The sequence below is a fragment of the Neodiprion lecontei genome, chromosome 6, assembly GCF_021901455.1.
Source record: "Neodiprion lecontei isolate iyNeoLeco1 chromosome 6, iyNeoLeco1.1, whole genome shotgun sequence".
In the NCBI taxonomy this organism is placed as follows: Eukaryota; Metazoa; Arthropoda; class Insecta; order Hymenoptera; family Diprionidae; genus Neodiprion; species Neodiprion lecontei.
Genome location: NC_060265.1, coordinates 9,978,804 through 9,992,828, shown reverse-complemented (window position 1 = coordinate 9,992,828; position 14,025 = coordinate 9,978,804). Strand labels below are relative to the sequence as shown.

The following is a 14,025-nucleotide window of genomic DNA, read 5'->3' as shown; positions in this document are numbered from 1 at the left end:
AAACATCTAATCCAGCCTAGCTGGATACACGATATCATTGTTTGATCATTCTTTTACTGCAGTATCGAAGTTAACACTGCGTGTTTATATAATGCATGGAATATAAATAACGGATCAGAAAAAACAACAAAGTTGTAGGTTAAGGTTGACGTGCAGAGTTTGTGCCAATTTCGTTTTCTGTTGTAGGTATTGTAAGTTTGTATCATATACGTACATACGTGTAAACCTTATCGTAACATTTTTCGATCGTTGAGTTAAAAAAGTAGAAGGTAAAGAACAGAGGGAAACATTTTTTTTTTTTTTTAATACGCAGAATTAAAGATTGAAGATTAAAGAATATCATTTACTTCTTGCTCTCCGTTCAAGATTTCCATATTCTTTTGAAAAAGCGATTTACGTACATTATTATACGCATAAAATTGAAACTGCAATCTCAGGACGTCAAATCAGGTTTCTGGTGGTAGGTATATGACAAGCTGAGTGAAAAAAAAAAAAAAGTTGCAAAAAGAAGAAACTTTCAAATCGACGGGTTTTCTATCAACATAGAGAAACGGGATTTCTAGTATAGAAACGTGTAAATACGCGAAGTGGTTAATAGCTATAGTGGATTATGTCCACGTGCGCATGGATGTGTGCAGTGTGCAGGAAAAGAAGTTGATTGTGAACCGGACCTTTCACGCGCTTTTCAATTCAATGGGGATATAAACGTAGGTTATAGGGGACCCGTACCGATCTCGTGGCCCTTAATCCGAAGGCGAAGCTGTTTTATTCATTGCGTTTTTTTTTTTTTTTTTTTGCAAAAATTTGAACACACCGTATTTATTGTACATTTTTAAATCCAATTCCGAGTACGCTTTCCGTTCGTCGGCATTGAAAATATACGCGAATGCACGTGTTTGGAAAAACTTGCAAAAACTCATTCATGTTCGTATAGAGAAATATACAGCTGTGGTAATAATAACAACATACAGCTACGTATACACGTCAGGGTTAACCTGAGTTGAATGACCCTTCTTTGATTGTTGCTAATAACAATCAGTAGGACTTTGATGCGTGCGGCTATGTAAGTTTGTGATCGCAATTGTCTAGGCTTGCGGAGAATATTTTTGTTCGATACTTGTTCGCATGTATAATTGTTTAAATATTTCACCGTTGTATTCCAATCCGCAAAAAGACCGCATTTCTTTGTGAACCTGAGGCGTTAATTTTACACGTTTGTTTCAACGGTTGTTATTTGGCTGGATTCAATCACGTTATTCAAAGAGCCTGCTTGATAAATTTGGCATGTTAAACTGATAAAGAATAATCGACATTAACATAAGCTCTTGGAAAAACACCGAAGGACGAAGTTTCGAACCTTAAACAGGTTCTGTTCGTACTTTTTAACGATAAAAAGTTATTATCTCTAAATCAACGGTGATTTTAGTAACAAGTGTAAAAGAGAACTCCGTTAATGATATTCAAAAATTTTTATTGCTCCTCGCGGAAATTCAATGTTCTAATGTTTGGGGAGAAAGCTGAAGTTACGCGAATAATATAAACGAGTATAAAAAGTAATAAGAAAAAAGTACGTGGATAATTGTTCGTCCCAACGAGATTTAAACTCTTCAACTTAAGAGATGAGAAGAGATCCATCGAGTAATTCGAGTAACAAGAGAATTACTCGCCAAATCATTTTTTAATTTGTTTTCTTTTTTTTTTTTTTTAAGTAAATGATCGAGTTCAAAACTAATTGTGACAGAAGAGAAGTATTTTTTACTCTATTTCGTGCAAATAGACCATTCAATGTACCTACGCATTTTTTCATCATTCATAAAATTCAAATGAACTCCCAGTGTTGAGTTTTAAAAGCCACGTTTATTTTTATACTTAAGGTTTTATAATACAACTATTGTAATTTCTTATTTTTTCTACGAATAGTCGTCTAATATTGTTATCGGCAGGTGAATCGGCTCGATATTGTCGACAAGAAATCATCCACCTAACCGTTACCTAGGCAAAGGAATATGTGCTACATCACGAGGTTCAATTCAGTTACATTATAATTTACGATTAACGGAACGATGATGAAAAAATATAATTGAAAAGAAATCTCAGCTTTTCATTACCGAATAAGTATTGAAGATGATTAGGTCCTTTTTTAATTCTCGTTGAAAATGATAATTACAAAAGATACGAATAAACGAACCTCGCTATTTTTGATAAACAATGTATATACGGATATACTTTAGCATGGTTGTGACATCTGCACGCAATACTATTTGTCAACCTGATGTATCTGCTTCAACTTTGTTTGAAATAAAAAAAAAAATGTATGCCGAAATCATTTTTCTCTAAACTATTAAAATATGGATGACAAAAATTTCATAAGACATCAAGTATAATAAAAATTTTTTTAAATTCTTTCCTTTATTACGAATTTATTAATAATAACAAATAGGCTCGGACGAATTTCTTATCGTTCACCCCCCAAATCGGTTCCAAATAAATAAACAAGTCCCTAGTTTTTTGAAGATGTTTATCTCAACTCTTACCCCTGCCTGTAAGAGGGTGGATTTCTCTATTAAAAATACACGTGTTTCGACTACATTCTCAGATATATTTTATCGTAAGAGTAATGATTTTCAAAAAAATCTACAACTGCGAGATTTCAGCGGGCATTGGTGCTACTATTTGATAAAAAATTCACACCGTCGTACCAGGCAATCTAGACGAATTGCATACCCTCTAAATCTGAGTTTTTTCCATTTAGTGGGTGAGCAATTCGTCTAGATTGCCTGGTACGACGGTGTGAATTTTTGATCAAATAGTAGCACCAATGCCCGCTGAAATCTCGCAGTTGTAGATTTTTTTGAAAATTATTACTCTCGCAATAAAATAATGTACTGAGAATATAGCCCAAGAAGTATATTTTAACACTTTACGGCACAGCGTCTCATACAAGACACCTTTTTTCAATCGGTTGTTGAAAATGTACATTAAATTTTTGAGATATCGCTGTAATTTTTCTTTTTTTGTGTTGAAAATGATTGTTTTTACAGAATAAATCTAATGTGGGAAGGTTACGGGGACTAGAAAAGGGGAACTCGGTATTCGCGGGTTTTCGAGGTCGCTGAAAATGAATCCAACATCGGTATTTCAAAATTCAAGATATCGAATCCAATATGGCGGACTGAAAATCTATAAATTGATCCTATTCGCTCGCAATTTGTCACTCGGGGATTTTCTGGGTCGATGAAACCGTATTTCGTGTCCCAAATAACCCCCGAGTGTTTTTTCGAACCATTCCGATCACTTTCACATTTTCAATCCGGCATATTAGTAATAAAATATTTGAAGCCGATTTGGGGAGGCAAATGATAAAAAAATTCGACCGAGCCCTAAATAAGGAGCCACCCTAGTACACAAATGCAGCGTTATATTAACGTTTGAACAAACTTCATCGTCTCGTTAAACGAACGTAGCTGACGATGAATAACGTTAAGCCTCCTTAAGCATCCTTAAGCCGAAGCCGAATTCAAGTTGAATAGCCGTTCCCTGTGTATGAAAGACATGTAATGTAATTCATTCGACGATTCATTTGTCAGAAGGAAATTTGATTATGTGATTAAAAACGTCGATCCCGAAGTCACCTAATGCGATTAGAGGATATCGAATTGCTTCAGTACAGAGTTCGCGGATAGGAGAAATTTGTCGTCGAAAAATTCCGCACGTTCCCCACCTTTTCCTTTTCACAGCTGTCGTTGCTGCGCGTCTTTAAACGTAATTTGACCCCGAAAGTTCACCGACATTTTCCCGCGCATCGCATGCGTACGTACATCCATACACGTAAGCGTTGCATACGTACGCGGGTGCGTGCGTGTTGCTCACACGTGTACACATAGGCGGTAAGCTACTGCGAAATTGACGCCAATTTATTCTTTTATGTGCATATTTATACATGCACGACGGAGGGGGGAAACCCGCAAAGAGCCGCAGCACGCGAGGAATACTTTCTCGGAACGCGTGCGATCTTGAGAATGATAGAAGAAGCGAAGCGCGGCGCAGGTTCATTGTGAGAAGCTGCATGGTGCGTGCGTCAAATTTTACCCAGTCGTTGACCGATCTGAACGAATCGCGAGGCTGATTTTCTAACGTTGACGTAACGAAACGTCTGAGGAAAAAATCGCCATCGTGCAATTTCGGAATGACTTTTTTAAAAAGTTGACTTTTCGAAATACATGTATGAGTATGTTCTGTTCGTCGTGGTTTACTAAAATTCAAACATCCCTAAATGCGCGAAGAATTTTGCCTAAACATATACTTAGAAACTGGATATTAAACTCTTGAAGAGAATAAATAAAAATCATTGAAACAACGGATGGAACATCAATGGTTAATTTACCCTGCAACTCGCGCATCTCTTCTTTTCTCCACGTATGTAAAACTCAACGTCCGTATGTTCGCTTATAGCTCCAGAACAGGGATGGACGGCCTCTAAGTACATTTGCACTTAAAAGACTCGCGATCAGTATCAAGTCCCGTCGTACTTCGTACTTTGTGAAGTACAAGATACTAAGTACAGATTTATTTCGTACTTTTTGAAATAGAAAATACCAAGTACGAATGTACTTTGTATTTTGTGAAATAGGAAATACTAATTAAAGTTTTATCGTTCATGTAACGTATTGTGCTAATTTAGCATTTTGTGACATTCTTAAGTACCTGAAAAATATTTTGTGTGAAAACGTTACAGTTGCAACGTCAATTTTTGGGAAAGAATTTATTTATTTTCCGAAAAATATAACGGTAAAAACAAGGATACGAAAATGAAATAATAACAATAATGAAGTAGAATTTTAGCTCAGAGAAAAAGACAGTATTGTCTTGTTTATTTAAATAATATTCGGATTATTCAAATCATATCAAAAATCACATAATTCAGCCTATTTTTCGATTTATGTAATCACAGCATTGTCAAGTACTAAACTGTACATACCTCAATACTGTAGTATTTGGTAATTATCAGAAATATAAATACAAAGTACATTGGTACTTGGTACCGATTGCATTTCTCAGTAAAAAATCCATCTGTACTGGGTAATTGATAATTTGATCAGTACTAAGTAATTTAGTACCTCGGTACTTCGGACTTGAAAAGTATACAAACATACCTATCCCTGCTCCAGAACTACCCAATCGATTATGGTTATTTTTTTATGCCGATAGCTACAACGTCTGGCCTAGAAGGCTATATTTCATTACAACCAGATCAATATTTTTCGAGATGTAACGACATTTGTAAGCCATTTCGGAAGAGGATCGATCGGTCGCTTGATGGCGAACGATGACCAACGTATCGGAGATCGAGGAAAGTTGTGCTCGAGAAATTTCAATGTCTCGAAGAGCTCTGGAAAAAAGTTCCCTACAGCATATATCGCTATGTCCAATAGTTTCGGGACAAGAAGCATCTGTAAATATTCGCGGGCTGCTAATTCGCGCGTGTAACGCTGGATTCCGTCTCTCTTGCACTTGCGGTAAACAGCACGCGGAAGTTTGCACGTTCGGTGCATGCGGTGTAAGCTGCAGCTGAGCCGCGCAGCCTGGCAAAGCCATTTAATGCCGGGACTGTGTGTACAGAAATATCTCCACATTGAGTGTGTAGGCGTGTGTAGCGTACACCTACAGGTCATAATACCTCCTCGCGAAAGTGTTCGAGTCGCATATTATACACTTGCTTTATACTTTCATTTCTGCGATACGGAAAGTTCGTAGCGGGTATTAAATATGTCGGGGTCGCTTTTTTATTTCTTCTTTTCTTTTTTCTTTTTTTTTTGTTTTGTTTTTATTTTTGTTAATTTATTCTTTTTAATTTAATAACGCAGCTGAAATATTTCAATGCTTACATCGAAAGCAGACCATTTGTTTGTTGACTTCATTTTCTTCACTCGTCTCTTTTATCAGCGTACGTGTCCGAGTCTGTTTCAGCAAAGGTTTTAACATAATTATTTACAGACGACGTATTGTTCAGTACGATAGATTTGTGAAAAAAAAGAGAAAAAATACAGTAGCGAACAATTTCGAAGAGATCAAATTATCCCGTATTATGTTTTATTCTGACCAATGAATAAGCCGAGGGAATAAATTTGGCTCAAATCAAAGGAACGAAACTGCAAATTGTTCATCAATTTACTATTACTAACCGCTTTCCAAGCTATTGTTTCAAAAATACTCTACATACACTTTCCAACGCGGGCGTAATGATTAATTGACCTTCTGATACTTTCATAAGAATATAAAACCACCAAATTCACACAGCGATCGTTACATGTAAAAAGCTTTCAGCAATTAATATAATCTAGCCACATGCACAGAGCTGTAAGAAATGGCATAAAAATTCTATGTGACATCGATAAACCTCGTCCATTATTATTGTTACTGAGCCATCAACTTTGTTACGACATAGGGTTAATAAAAAGATCGCCCAGGCCTAACTCTTTCATCTCATCAACAATCTGACGACTTTATATATGTGTTGTATATACATATATAGTTGTTAAATTGTTGACGAGATGAAAAACTTCTCGTTCCAATTCTCTCCCCTTGTTTTATCCGATGTTGTCTATCAAACATACCACCTAACGGTTTTCCGCTTTTTCCCCCTTCGTTTTTCAGCAGATATCTATCACGTACCTACAACCCAAGTAGGTGTGCATTTGATTGTTTTTTTTTTTTTTTTTTAGCACAAAATATCTGTCGGTCATTTCCATTGCCGAGAATAATTTGACCATTGAAAAAATTCATCGCAATCGGTGGTTTAGGGTTTGAGTACATTACAAGCCTGCGGATGAAATTTGTTATATACAAACGTCGTCGCTTAATGTGCGAATTGATTCTGCGACGGTTCATCCCCAGTGGCGATTTGGGCCACTGCAGTGCCGCACCCTTTAACCAATCAATCAGACCGCCCGCCCGGCCCTGGCGAACAATAATCTCCTTTTTTCGCTTTTGTTGTTGAGAAATTGGCACGAGTGTAATTGACGTCGGATATATGAACATTGCAGTGCAATTTTTAGCTACCAGTAATTGCAGAACCTGCGTAACAATTTATAGCGAACAATAAATACAAAAAAGTACACCGTTGAAAGATTTTGTTATTACGATTATTATATCTTCACGAGAGCTAAAAGTTGTGAAATTACGTAAGATGGATTTCGGTGAAATAAGTGCCTTTATCATTTTTTCATCTACGTAATTTGAGATTCCGAAAACTTTTCAGCGACATGTAACTATTACCAATCTCCTGCAAGTATGTATAACAGAAATCGAGAAAGAAATTCAAAAATCTAATACATACGTGTAACTTGAATGTGATTCCTCGGTGTGACTCGGTGTAAAAAGCCGGATTCCGACTCCCGCCTAATACGCAAACTCCGAAGCATATTTAATTGTTTATTTTAGACCATCGTTTCCAAAGCTGTAATTTTGGAAAGGAGCCAACATTGTGAAAATCGGCGACGACGAGTGAAATCTTGTGAAAAAAAAAACTAGACTCGATAGAATAATGATAATGACCTTGAAACGTGTGCTTAATTTTTCAGACATTTCTCGCACCTTTCAGCGATCCAGAATCACCGGAATACTTTAACGTAAACAGCAAGAATATAAGGTCAACATTGCCGTTGATATAATTTGCATATAAATCATTGCATAATTATGATCTGCTGTACGAGCAGTTGAGATTCCACGAAAAATTGTCAAAATCGAAGATATCCACACGCACGCGTAAATTTACCATGATCCTTTTCCTTCCGCTTAGAACGACGATGAAAATGTAGGTATGCAGAAGATATTCAACCAACCCAGAGCAACGGTGCAGGTTAAGCAGAAAATGCGGGACTGCCAAACGCCGAGATTGCAACATTCAACCACAAAAAACTACACAATGTTCCATAAATAATTATCCACCACGCGTGTTGAAGGTAATGTTCGTCGAGAAACGGTGCAAAGGACAAAAGATTTTGGTAATTTTGTTTAATTGGAAAGAGTAAAGACCAAAGAATAACTTGTACAATACATAAAATGAGACAACAAAAAAAAAAGACGATAATCACCATTATATTCAACCTAAGGTGAAGAAAATTATCACATCTATTTGAAATCGCAAGAACAAAGTTCTTGAAAGACTCTACCGAAAGTTTCTTCCACTCCTCTGAACGAAAGATTTCTCCTCCAGCGACCGAACTTAGTCTATAATATTATATATCCGTCAATCTGACGGAGATGGTTGTTTAACATAATCTACACGATTCTATTACGATATTAAAAAAAATCTCCTTCAGTAATCTATTTTCAAATCTTTCATGTGGCAACTCTTTATTTATGATAATGTTCTTTTTCCCAACTCTGTATCGTAAGATTCTTTATAAAAAGTTAACGAAAACAGAACTCAACGTATTGCATATGAAACTTTATCAGCTGCAGCACTTTGTTATTCTGAAATAATTAAGTCTGTTTCGTGATAAAAAAAAAAATAAATTTTTCCCTGAAGCTGACAATAAAAGCTAGATAATTGTTAATATACACACACACACACGCACCTTTCATCAACTTGAATAGTAATACAAATCGAAGCGTCGATTGTCTCTGCTGCTGCTATGCGTACACTAATTCGCCTCATGTATGTATTATATTAAACTTGGCCTATTTAACCACGTGATCCGCCAATCGCATGGCATCGAGGTAAACAAATATGGCGTCGATTGCGGCGGGGAGCGGAGGAAAGTATCGATCAGTTGCCTCCCCCCCCCCCCCTTCCCCGTGCCGTACTCATACACGTATGGAACGTATTATACATATAGCTGTACCTCACAATACATCCACAATATCGTATTTTGCAGACCATGTGCAAAATACGATAAATAAAGCCACGTACGCATGTTCGCTTTACAAGTTATGTACGAATACTGGTGAATTTTTGTTTTTTTATCGTCAATCAACTATATGGAAACGAATTTTTCGATCAATAAATTTGATCATGCTATAACGAAAATAAGAAGTTATCATAATTTCGTTGTGAGTAAAGAAAAATGGATGCCAATAATAAAATTTTTCAAAGGTATCGGTGATAAACTGTAAACTCCAGCAGAGCGCCCCGGGCGGCGGGAGTTTTAAAAACTGGATTGAGAGAGAAAAACGTGTGGCGGAACCGCGTGACCTTGAGGGGAATCTAGTTTTGCCTGGGGAACGTTTTTAAGCAGATTTTATCCAACGTATAGACATAATATAAATGCAGCTGGGCTTGTATGGGTAGAGAACAGCGACCTTCGTCGTCGCGGGCCGCATGTCAATTTAATAAAGGACGATTTGAAACAACCAATGCATAGGTATGCGTGTATATCGCGTATAATAGGTACACGCCAAATAACCACGCGATTTCTATGTGTGTTTGTTCTTGTTGACGCTTTTTTTTCTTCACTTTGTTGTTGTTACACATTTCTTTTTCTTCGTCCCTGTTCCAGATTACAGTACAGTGTACATGCATAGCTGGCCAAATTCGTAGTAGAACGGTCATTACGCCTTCGCCTCCGTCATCGAGGTTTAGTTCGCGTAACGATAAACCGGGGAGAATTTGCGCGATTCGCGAAGAGGGGAGACGGAGTCGATTCATTTCCTTCGTGAAATATCGTTAAAGGCCAACCGCCGCCGCGAAAGTAGTCGAAGTTGACCTACTATTGCTAAATTCTTGCTGCTCGAACCGGCGTCGTGTTGTAGATACCTGTATAATAATAACAATAACAATACCGGCATCCATAACGCTATTTATTAAACAGGTATAACGACGTTTGTGCCGCTTCGAGTAACACCGCGAACGGACGATGCAATCCCTGCTGCTGCTGCTGCTGCATCTTTCCAGCAACACTCTCCTATCAGTCTATTATAACGTGCAGTGATCACTCGAAACTACGATGCAACAACGTAGACTTCTTTTCGTTACTCAACGTGCACGCGAGTATTTTTCAGCCTCGGGAAATTAAATGAAAATCTAAGCTTCGTTAAAACAAGTGTCCTCAGAGAATATGAGGTTGATTTTTCTTCAGTCTCGAGATGAAAAAACCTGGATTATTTATTTTCGTAAAGATTCAAGCTGTCAATTTCCATGAAACGGTAACGTTTTTGATAAATTATGAAGCAGTTTATACTTCACAGTAAGAATACCATAAATTGTACGTTACCAGTTTCGACATGCGAAAAACATAAATTACCGAGTAAGAAGCAAACGAACGTGAGGTAAGAAAAAAAATGAAGTTCGGAAAACCCGCGAGATGCCAAATGTTTGAAATGGACATTTTGCGAATCTCGGTTCGCGGGGACAGTCACACTGGATAAACGGGGCATATTACAAGCTAGACGGTAGTCAAATATTCGAAAGTAACTTCGTGTTCGCGGCCGTAACGCATCCGGTCCGCGCGATACTTTCCTTCGCGAGTTTTGAAGCGAGATACCGCGAAGGTAGTACATACAATATAATTATTACGAGACTACGTAGGCATATTGTGAGAAACGAACGAGCGATTTTTAACGGGACAAATTATACGCCTGCGCTTTGCGTTGTACGTTTGTGCGCGCGGCAGGCATATACAGAAACACAGGAACACACACACAGGCGCAGAAGGAAGTTTGAAACATGTAAACACAGAGTTAAGTATAACGTATCTTTCGCAAAAAGTTTTAATACCTGGTCATGCCCGTGCAGCACGGCCTTGCGAAAGGCTGGCGTAATCGACGGCAACACAACGGGCAGCAACGGTCACGGATTAGCGAGCAGGAGGATAGAAACTACGCGTAATCTCGAAAATTGGATAACCAACTAATTGTAAGATAGGTTTTAGTTGCCGAGCCCGCGGGATGCCGCAGGCCGAAAATACGGGAGAGCGAGGTGTGTAAAAACTCACCTTGATAAGGTGCCTTTGAGGAGCGGATTCCTATCGTCATAATATCCCACCGACGAAGACATCTTCAAGTAATCCAAGGAATAGGCACGAAGCACTGTGCACACGCGATGATACGGCACTGCATCACTATTTTAATTCAGGGTATTAGCTTTTCATCCACCGTTACACATATACATATGGTATATACAAGTTCCACCACTGCGCACGTATATATCTCGCGACACGATTTTCTTAACCAACTTCTTTCGCTGTCAACGTGGGCCACTTCTTTTTTCACAACGCGTATATCGTACGTCGCGTATGGTACAAGTGGGATATAATTACGGTAGAAGAGGAGTGAAAATCGGAGAATCGTTAAACTCGTAAACTTGCACTTTGTTTATCCGTGATCGTCGTTTTGTTTCACAATTGTTCTTCGCAGCGTCGCACCAACACAACCGTCGCCCCCTGTCAGCGCGGGAAGAATTCAATTTTCGAACCTATAAGTATAACAACAACAGCGAACGCGTATCAATATCGAAACGCATATAACGCGCAACTTCCGAGTCGTGTTGCGTTAGCGTTTTGTTTCGAGTTCGATTCCTCGGTCCGTATACGAGCTCTCACCATTGCCCACGTGACACGAAGCGAGGTAAGTACGAATGTCAGAGTAACGACACGACGATACTGTTTTTCCTTTTTTCATATCCTTTCTTCTTCTGCTTCTTCTCGTTTTGCAAGAAGGAGGGATGTCAACGGGCAAGATTTACTTACCCACGCGTGGGCGCGCGCGCGCATACACACACACACACACACGTAAACACACCCGCGTACACATGCTGAAACGACGCCGCGTGCCTTTACTATGCGACGAATAGAGATATTGTGTGTACTCTTCGAGTAGCCGCAGCTGAGGGTGGGGTAAAGAGAAGGAGGGGAGGGGAAAGTAGGAGGGCCGGGAGGGGGGGGGGAGGGGTTCGATCGCGGTTAACCGTTAACGACGCGCGCGCCGCGCCGCCTGCAAGCTGAGACGGAGATAGAAAAACGAGGCTACGAAGGTCGGACGTCCCCGAAATTGCGGCGGCACAGTGGGTAATGAAGGAAAATACCGTGTCGACGTTTCCCCTCCCCCTGTCCCGCCGCTGCACCCCTCGACACCCACGCGAAACTGAGATTTCCACGAGCGATGGTTGAACCGAAGATCGTAACAATCGGCTTGAGTCTTGATAGTCCGTGTCTGCTTTGGCTCCGAGTCTCTTTTTTTCGAAACGTCGTAATGGGGAAAACACTGTGTAACACCGTAACGCGTTCTACTTATCGAAGAAAACGTGTGGCTCTGGAATTCACGACTCGGAATGCGTAAATAACGTACGCGTATTACGCGCGCGTGTGTGCGCGGTACGCGTGTATTCGTGTGTGCAACCTCCGCGAGCAGTCGACGGCGCGCGATCACCTCCCTCCGTCGGCAGGAAAGAACGCCAACTTGTCAACGCGACGTTTCGTCTCGGCGATACTCCCGCCCCTCGCCGATCATCGGCGACCTCCTCGACGTTGCTTGGGAGAGCAGCTCTTTTCGACGCCCGTTTATCGTCCACACGCGCTGATTTTCACCTCGGCGATGGGGCGACGGGTCTCTCAGCCGATGTATCCGATGTACAAGCGAGATAGGAGTGTGTCTATATCGTCTACTCGTCGTACCCAATGTTCGACGATACTTTTTTTCTCCTCTTTTTTTTGCCCCTTCTCAGCTTTAGGTAGTCTTGTTTGTCAGACGTTGCGATCCGACTCCGTGTGTCTAGGTATGCATGTGCGTATCCGTTTGCACTCGCGACTTTCTAGAACTTGCACGATCTCGAACCGTGACACCGCGAAACCCGAGGGGGGCTGCACACCACGTCCGCACGCGAAGAAGATATATGTATATACATACGTGTATACATGTATATACATATATTCGAGAGTAACGAAGATGGAGAGAAAGAGAGAGATCAGAGGCTGCCGAGTGAGAGAGAGACACACTGGTTTTTAAACTGTTCCCATCAGAGTCCCCGCGTAATTTTAAACTGCAATCAGTGTTACACGGTCACCGAGTATCGTGCAATATGGAGGTTTCGCGCAGCTCGATGCGGTTTGGATAAGTAGGCAAAACTCATATGTTCTGCGAGCGATTGAGGAAGCGGATCGTTCACCCTATCAACAAGATTCACAACATGCGGATACTCGTTGATCGCTGCAGGCCGCAAAGGCCGATTGATCGGGTCTCGTTGCGCACGTAGCTGCGTACGTCGAACGGGGCATGTCAGTAGTTCGATTCCGAACGAAGGCAGGCGGCCGAGATACGTTTCTCGGTTGCGGAGTATCGAATATCCGTGACGTGGCCGAGTCAAGGTCGCTTTTTCTCGTCCCTTCAACCTGCCTGCACAATAGATACTTGGCAACGATATCGTCGGGTGTCACGTGCGATATTTAAGCAACAATATAGTCGCGCGTGGACTGCCGTCGCGGGACTGATCGCGGATCGAGCCACAGGTGTCATCCATCGCCGCACGAGAGCGCGCGCGCACCTCGCGCATCACCCCGTGCGCAGTTCGCCAACAGATCACCCGGGGCGATTTTTATTCTTGTCGATCGACACCTCCGGGTGCCAGTGCCTTGGGTGTTGAGGTATCGGGGTTAGATTAGCTTCCACCGGGTCGGATACGGCTTGATTGAATAACAGGAAATATGTAGGTACCTTTCTTGAGAAGATATTTGGCCACTTGCCGGTATTATACTGTTGCACGCGAGGAAACGAAAGCGATTCAAAACTTGCCATATATTTACGAACGGTAATTAGTGTATCGTGTTACGAGTGTGGAAAGTGGGCGATTTCCGACGAGTGTGAAGTTGGCGGTATCAGCCAAGCCGAGTGCAGTAAAGACAAAGTCAGATATCTCCCGTACCCACGTGTGACGCACGCTATTTTTTCCAACCTCAACTGATGGAAACTTTGATTTGAGAAGTAAACGAATGTTATATGATTCAAAAGAAGTAGATCAAGAGCAATCGAGTGGTCAATCTGGATAGACCCGACCTCATGAAACCTAACCTAAACGCGTAAAGCTTAGAACTC

General features: G+C 40.5%; 1 protein-coding gene across 2 annotated transcripts in view; it reads right to left on the bottom strand.

Moving 5' to 3' along the window:
* Nucleotides 1–13,377, bottom strand: part of LOC107221296 (AF4/FMR2 family member lilli) — a 206,422-nt gene extending 193,045 nt beyond the window's left edge. Inside the window, exon 1 of one of the 2 annotated variants that reach the window (XM_046744518.1) lies at nt 10,935–13,377. In XM_046744518.1, coding sequence (XP_046600474.1) covers nt 10,935–10,996 — 62 coding nt within the window. In that variant the 5' untranslated portion in view covers nt 10,997–13,377. The remainder of the gene's footprint in view (nt 1–10,934) is intronic. The other variant, XM_046744517.1, reaches the window with a different exon arrangement.
* Between the last annotated feature and the right edge of the window lie 648 nt (nt 13,378–14,025).